Here is an 8691-nt window from a genome sequence, read left to right as displayed (position 1 = left end):
TATTGGATCAAAAACACCACCATTTTGAAGAATATTCTATAACCTCTTAATTAAAGAAAATGCAATGATATGTGGTAATGTCAAATTGTTAGTAAAATTAAGAATTATACTTATAATATACTTCATGTGCATTAGATAGTTGTGGAAAAGGTATATAACAATAAACACATTTATGTTTTTTGGATTCGGTGCTTTTGACCCCAAAACCTTACTAATGCTTTGCCAACTTCTCACTGTGGATTCAATGTTTGTTTATCATGACCAAGGTTTATTAAGACAAGTAGTGACCCTTTCCAAATGAGCATGTGAAGACAGTTATAATTGGTAAAAAAATATTATTCTCTTAAACTTGGTGATGTGTGGTTGCTATGGCAATTTGTATTATCTAGTTGCAAGCGGAGGGGAGGTAGAATTTGATGGGTGCACAATTTTACTGGTGGATGTCGAAGAAACTTAATATTGTTTGGAGAATTCAATAAGAGCAATAGAAAGGAAATGCAAAAAAAAAAAAAAACAGTTTTGAAAAATTAAGAAGAGTAAAAAAAAGAGACTGTCAAGATATGTTTTCTATTGTTTTAAGAATTAAGAAAAGAAATAGAAAGAAGAAAGATGATATCTTTCTATAGTTACTAAAATAGAGAAACATATAAATTATTTAATGAATAATTAAATTCGAGTCATTAAATTTAATTTAATGATTAAAATTAATTCCTCTCACTTCTACATAAGAAACCTTTTTTCTCATATTATATATATATATATATTACAAAGACGTGCAAAGAAGTCAATCATATTTTCTAGTCAACCTTAAATAAACAATAGACGATCTTTAATCACATGTACATACCTGCCGAGATTATCGCCAGCATAGGATTTTGAATGCTATAAATATTATCCCAAAGGCATGCTACCTTTTTCATAGCCATTTTCATACAATATTTTGTTTTGTGTGAAAAGAAATGACTATTGCAGTTGAAATGAAGTATCTTATTGCTGTTTGCGTTATCTTTTGGACATGTGCATATCAAGCCATGTCTCGAACGTTGCATGAGTCTTCTGCTACTGAATTACACGAGCAATGGATCACACAACATGAACGGTCTTATGCTAATGATGCAGAGTAGGCCTGTGCAAAAATTTCCGGCCGATCCGAAACCGGCCAAACCGATGATCAGATTGGGTGAGGCGGATTGATTCTTAGGTATATTGGATTTTTTTTGAAGCAAATTTCGGGTTCAAACGGTTTTGAACGGTCGGATTCGGTGTTGGAATTTTCTCATCCGATGTACCCGAATCCGACCGTTTATCTTCTTCTTCTTCACCTTCGTCTTCACCGTTTATTTTCTCCATTTTTACTTCGTCTTCTTTTTTCTTCTTCTTCGTTCCGTCTTCTTTCTTCTTCTTTTTCACTCCATCTTCTTTCTTCTGCTTCTTTCTTCTTCTTCTTCACACTGTCTTCTTTATTCTTCTTCTTCACTTCGTCTTCTTTCTTCTGCTTCTTTCTTCTTCTTCCATGGCTACCGCTGCTGAGAAACTTCCTGTTCTGGTTGATGAAGGTGGTGATGCGGAGATCTGAAACTCCGTGATTTCCCCCAAATGAAGCAGCGACAGAGACCGGCAAAGAATGGTGACGGATGGCGACGAGGAAGCTTCTCAAACCGATAAATCCATCCGATGAACCCGTAACCCACACGGATTGAACCCGCCAAAATCTGAGTTCTTCGTCGGTCAGAAATGGCCCCTGATTTTTCTTAATCGGTTTCGGATGATTTTAGGAATTTTGGTCCGAAACCGACCGTGGCCGACCGATGCTCAGGCCTAATGCAGAGAAGGAGAAACGCTTCAAAATATTTAAGGAGAATTTGGAATACATAGAGAAATCCAACAATGGTGAAAAAAAGAGGTACAAATTAGGACTGAATCAATTTTCTGATTTAACTGAAGAAGAGTTTATCGCTTCACACACTGGGCTCAAGATTCCAAGTGGACCACATTCATCGTCAGTCACACTCTTGAACCTGACTGATATTCCAACAAGCCTGAACTGGAAAGATGAAGGAGCTGTCACCGATATTAAGAACCAATATGACTGTGGTAAGTAATGACCTTTGGATTTTTTTTCCCCCTCTTCTAGCTTGCAAGTATTTGTAGATTTTATCAATTTGTCTAAAGATAATATTTTTCACTTGTAACTGCCAACTATTATAAGTGTGTTGGCAATTTTTGTTAGGTCCAGAGTAGGCTTAATAGTTACTCACAGCTAAAATAAGAGATGAGTAAAAAAGAGACAAGGGAGAAAATAACCACAGTAAAAATATTATTTACTGAAAGGGAGGAAATTACAACACTTCTCTCTCTATAACTTACTCCTTTGAATTAGGAGACTACTACTACCGATAACAGATCTCAAGGTGTATAAGAGAGGAAGAGAGAAGAGAAGAAGATTTGGGATGAAAATTATGGTTTTCAGCTTCCCTATTTATAGGAAAGTCCCAATGGCATTTTCGTAATTTCTCCTAAACTTTTAATATTATTTTATTATCATGTGGGACCCGCTTTTAATTTTAAATTAAAAGCCACCGAAAGTGGCATTGGCAGCTGGTGGCAGCTGTTCCCAACATTTCTCCCACTTGAAGATTATGATTAAGTTAATCATATCTTCACATCATTGATACTTCATGTTGCTTATGTCTTCAATAGGCCAAATAAGGATCGACACCATATAAACTTGTCAGTGTTGACAGGCTTTGTCATTACGTCTGCTATGTTGTCTTTTGTATGGATCTTCTGCATATCCACTTTTCCTTCTTCTACTACTTCACGAACAAAGTGATATTGAACTCCTATGTGCTTTGTCCTGGAATGAAAGGCTGGATTCCTTGCAATGTGCAAGGCACTCTGACTGTCACAATACACAGTAATTTTTCCCTGCTTGTGCCCGAGTTCTTCCAATAACCTTTGAATCCAAATTGCTTCCTTGCATGCTTGCGTAGCTGCCATGTATTCAGCTTCTGTAGTAGATAGAGCTACAACAGTCTGTAACTTAGACAACCAGCTCACTGCTCCTCCAGCAAGTGTAAACACATAACCAGTAGTAGATTTTCGTTTATCCAGATCTCCTGCAAAATCTGAATCAACATAGCCTCTGACAACAAACTCCGATCCTTCAAAACATAATGCAACATCTGAGGTTCCTTTGATATATCTAAGGATCCTCTTTACAATACTCCAATGCTCTCTACCAGGATCTGCCATAAACCTACTGACCGCTCCCACTACTTGTGCAATGTCTGGTCTCGTACAAATCATGGCATACATAAGGCTTCCCACCGCTGATGCATACGGCACTCGAGACATTTCTATCCTCTCTGCTTCGTTGCTAGGACTCATACTTGAGGATAATTTGTAATTGACAGGAAGTGGGGTAGAAATTGGCTTACAGTCTTGCATGTTGAAGCGCCGCAAGACTTTCAGTAAATAATTCCTCTGAGAAAGCCAAATCCTCCTGTTTTTTCTGTCTCGATGAATTTGCATCCCTAAAATCTTGTTTGCTGGTCCCAAGTCCTTCATATCAAACTCCCTAGCCAATTGTGCCTTTAATTCTTGGATCTGATCTTTGTTGGGGCCTACCACCAACATGTCATCCACATACAACAGCAAGATGATGAAATCATTGTCATCAAACCTATTGTAGTACGTACAATGGTCTGAACTCAGTCTGTTGTAACCAAGGCTAATAATGAAGGAATCAAATCTCTTATACCAACACCTTGGCGCCTGCTTTAAACCGTACAGAGATTTGGTCAACCTACAAACCAAGTTTTCTTTTCCTTGTTCTTTAAAGCCTTCTGGTTGGAGCATATATATTTCTTCTTGGAGTTCCCCATGAAGAAAAGCAGTCTTTACATCAAGTTGCTCAAGATGTAAATTAAATGCAGCACACATAGCCAGAACAACTCTGATTGTCGTTAATCGGACAACTGGCGAGAATATCTCGTTAAAATCAATGCCTGCTTTCTGAGCATATCCCTTAACCACCAATCTTGCACGATATCTCTCCACTTGATCATTGCCATCACGTTTGATCTTATAGACCCATTTGCAACCAATGGCTTTTCGACCTTTTGGAAGATCAACAAGTTCCCATGTTTTATTTCTATGTAAGGCCTCCATTTCTTCATGCATTGCTGCCATCCACTGAGAAACATCAGAACTCCTCAACGCCTCTTGAAAGGTTGATGGTTCTCCTTCTTCAGTTAAGAGACAGTACGCATCATGACTTGCCATAACATAGTCTGAATGCCAAGATGGTTTCTTCGTCTGACGTGTTGTTCGTCGAACATCTCCATCATTGTCCTCATTTGGTTCTTGTTCATCGTGCTCTTGTTCTGCTTCAGAGGTGTCATCCTTTTTAGACTTTCCTCCTATCTCCACTATACTAGTGTCTTTGATAGTGCTGTCATTCTCCTGCTCCTTTTGCAGTTCAGTTTCTGCAAAGACTACATCCCTGCTAACAACAACCTTGCGGGCAGTGGGATCCCACAAGCGATACCCCTTAACATTGTCAGCATAACCCAAGAATATACATTTCCTGGATTTTGGGTCCAGCTTTGTTCTTTCTTGGGAGTTGTACATCACGTACACCGGACATCCAAACACATGTAATGAAGAATAATTTGATGGTTTTCCATTCCACATCTCCATTGGTGTCTTCAAACCAATTGCTGTTGATGGTGAGCGATTGATCAAATAACAAGCAGTTTTGACTGCTTCTGCCCAGAAAGACTTGGCTAATCCTGCAGTTCTCAACATAGCTCTTGTCCTTTCTAGAAGAGTTCGATTCATCCGCTCTGCTACCCCATTCTGCTGAGGTGTATGAGCAACTGTAAATTGCCTTTTAATACCCTCTTGCTTGCAGAATGCCAGAAAATCACCATCTATATATTCTCCTCCATTATCTGTCCTCAAGCACTTAATCCTTTTTCCAGTATCAAGTTCTACTTGTGCTTTAAATTCCTTGAATACTGGGAACACATCTGACTTCTTTTTGATTGGGTACACCCACAATCTCCGGGAATAATCATCAATAAATGATACAAAATATTTTGCTCCTCCCATGGAAATTTCTGGTGATTCCCAAACATCAGAATGGATCAAGTCAAGTATGTGTTTGCTCCTTGTAGTTACTTTGGCAAATTGTAATCTATGTTGCTTGCTTGTCACACAGTGCTCACAAAATGGTAAGGTTACCATTTTAAGCCCTGACAAGAGATTACGTTCCGCAAGAATTTTCAGGCCTCGCTCTGACATATGTCCTAGTCTACGATGCCACATCATCGTTGCCTCTTCTTGACTTATTGCTGCAACTGATGCATCTGCTTCTTGCAACGTTTCTCCCAAAAGCAAGTATAGATTTGATGTGATCTTCTCAGCTTTCATCACCACCAAATTGCCTTTAACTACCTTCAAGATTCCACCTTCAACGTGGATCTTGCACTTGAGATCATCTAGTTGCCCAATGGACAATAGATTCTTTTTCAAGCCCTTCACATGTCGTGCCCCTTGAATTGTACGAACAGTACCATCATACATTTTTAATTTGATAGTACCAACTCCAGCAATTTCCAAAGCATGATCATTTCCCATAAATACGGATCCTCCTGAGATTGATTCATAAGTACAAAACCAATCTCTATTTGGAGTCATGTGCCAGGTTGCACCTGAATCCAGTATCCAACATTCATGGAGTTGTTTTTCGCCTCTAGAACTTATTGCTTCACTGTATAATATTTCTCCATCTTCTTGGGTACTAGCAACACAACCTTGAGAGGTTGACGCTTCAGAATTCTTCCCTCCTCCACTCTTCTTGTGCCAACAATCTTTCTTCATGTGCCCTCTCATGCCACAATTATAGCATTTGAGGTTCTTCCTTCCTCGAGATTTTGATCTACCATGATTTTGACTCCCACTGGAGCCACGTTCCATTGATCTTCCTCTCATCATCGTCAAAGCTTCTGCTTGCTTTGAACTTTCCAGTCTGTCTTCCTTATTCTTTCGCCTGGACTCTTCTTCAAGAATAGCTCCGGCAACATCCTCAAAGGATAGACGACCAACAACATTATTGTTTGTTATGTTGATGATGAGTTGATCATATGAATCTGGTAAACTTTGAAGTAGAAGCTCCGCACATTCATTTTCCACTATGTTGAAATCAACTGTTGAAAGCTGAGCAAATAGCGTATTCAGATTGTTGATGTGGTCCGTCACTGCTGTGGACTCACTCATTCGAAGAGTGTAGAGTTTCCTCTTTAAGAATATTCTGGTGTGAAGTGACTTGACCTCGTATAATTTTACGAGCGTGTCCCAAATCTCCTTTGCAGTTGTCTTCTCTGCTATGCTCGACAAAACTGAATCAGCCATTGCTAAGTGCAAATTGGCAACAGCATTGTCATCCATTTCTCTCCACTTTTCATCAGTAATATCTGATGGCCTGCCTTCAATTGCTTTAAGACAGTTGTCTTTTCTCAAAATTGCTCTTATCTTCAATTTCCACAAAGAGAAATTATTCCCTTTGAACTTCTCTATCTCAAACTTTGCTGCCATAATTTCTTCTATTAAACCGACTTAAGTAACTTCCACTAGAATAGTACCGCCTACTGGAACAATGATAAAATCCAGTAATAAGAATAATTCTTTTCTGATGTGACTGATCAGACAATACTGCAGCCACAGAGCATACTAAGAATTTTCTCCGGCACTATACCAATGTACACTACAGCGGAATAATAAACAACCTAGTGGCTCTGATACCACTGTTAGGTCCAGAGTAGGCTTAATAGTTACTCACAGCTAAAATAAGAGATGAGTAAAAAAGAGACAAGGGAGAAAATAACCACAGTAAAAATATTATTTACTGAAAGGGAGGAAATTACAACACTTCTCTCTCTATAACTTACTCCTTTGAATTAGGAGACTACTACTACCGATAACAGATCTCAAGGTGTATAAGAGAGGAAGAGAGAAGAGAAGAAGATTTGGGATGAAAATTATGGTTTTCAGCTTCCCTATTTATAGGAAAGTCCCAATGGCATTTTTGTAATTTCTCCTAAACTTTTAATATTATTTTATTATCATGTGGGACCCGCTTTTAATTTTAAATTAAAAGCCACCGAAAGTGGCATTGGCAGCTGGTGGCAGCTGTTCCCAACAATTTTCATGTTTAACCAGAAAAGTTAACGAAGCAGCTAAATAAGCCATAACGTAATTTACTGTTTGCATTGCAGGATGTTGTTGGGCCTTTTCAACTGTAGCAGCTGTAGAAGGGATTTTCCAAATCAAAACAAACAATTTGATCTCCTTGTCAGAGCAACAACTACTAGACTGTGATAACAGTAACAATGGGTGTCAAGGAGGATTCATGGATAAGGCCTTTAACTATATCAAAGAAAACGGGGGAATCGCAACTGAAAACGACTACCCATACCAAGGATCTGCTGGAACATGCAAGACCGAAATGAAACTATCTGTCAAAATAAGCGATTTTCAAGATGTAGTTGCAAACAGTGAAGAACAACTACTACAAGCCGTGGCCAACCAACCAGTGTCGGTTGCCGTTGCAGTCAATGATAACTTTAAGTCATATAGAGAAGGAATATTTGAAGGACCATGTGGAACGGATCTCAACCATGCTGTTACTATAATTGGTTATGGGACGAATGAAGAGGGCACTAAGTACTGGTTGATCAAGAACTCGTGGGGCGAGACTTGGGGAGAGAATGGTTACATGAAGTTGCTGAGGGATAGTGATCAATCTGAAGGTGTTTGTGGTGTCGCTATGCAAGCTTCTTATCCAACTATCACTATGTAGTCTATACTATTCCTTCGTGTGTGCTGTACCATTGTAGTCATTTATTTTAAGCATCTCGTCTTTTCTTTGTCTCCAATTTAGCGTACCAACATGTCATTTTCCATATTTACTATTTAGGTTTGTCTTTCTATACCAAGTTATTTATAAAAAAAAACTGAATCTATAATTTATTAATGAATTCTAGATTTCATATATTACGTTTTCGTGGAATTCTTATGTCTGTAATGTTGAGTGTTTATATATATGAAGTCATTTTTTTTATAATACTCCCATTATAATCTATCATCTCATGCATATTATTATTTTGATCTTTATCATTAGATTGAGCTGATAGCATAAAGTGTATCTAAACTTAAAACAGCCTTTAAAATAATAAGTTTAAAATTAATTAAAATAATTTGTTAAATATTATAATCTCATTTGAGTTTTATTTTAGATGTTTTAATTTAGAGTGTAAAATTACTTATTAATTAAATTATCATAACGGTTTAATATTTCTTTAGTAATAAGTAATAAAGTAAATTAATTTGTTCAAGTATATGTCTTCGTTGAGGTATTTTTAAATGAATAATGTATTAATTTTCGTTTTGAAAATTATTTCTTTTAAGCAACTAAAAATGATAATGGGTAAGATCTAACTAGATACTATAACATCAAGTTATTTATAGTTAATTTGTTGATCTGGGATGTTTTGTCCGGTCCACTCAGAAAAAGAAAAAAAAAAAAAGAACTCCGTATCCACATTTGAAAAAAATACCCATCTTCATTATCGCATGGTGGCAACTTTAATATATGTCCTATATATATGGGTTGGGTACATAAAC

General features: G+C 37.5%; 1 protein-coding gene across 1 annotated transcript; it reads left to right on the top strand.

Moving 5' to 3' along the window:
• The first annotated feature begins 977 nt into the window (after window positions 1-977).
• LOC109817774 (KDEL-tailed cysteine endopeptidase CEP1) lies at window positions 978-8077 on the top strand. Its single transcript, XM_029268698.2, is given in 3 exon segments — window positions 978-1124; window positions 1833-2094; window positions 7284-8077. Coding segments are annotated over 3 exon segments (993 nt in total). The 3' UTR covers window positions 7868-8077.
• The last annotated feature ends 614 nt before the right edge of the window (window positions 8078-8691 follow it).

The sequence above is a fragment of the Cajanus cajan genome, chromosome 1 (assembly GCF_000230855.2).
Source record: "Cajanus cajan strain Asha chromosome 1, NIPB_CcT2T_4, whole genome shotgun sequence".
In the NCBI taxonomy this organism is placed as follows: Eukaryota; Viridiplantae; Streptophyta; class Magnoliopsida; order Fabales; family Fabaceae; genus Cajanus; species Cajanus cajan.
This window is presented reverse-complemented; position numbering and strand designations above follow the sequence as displayed.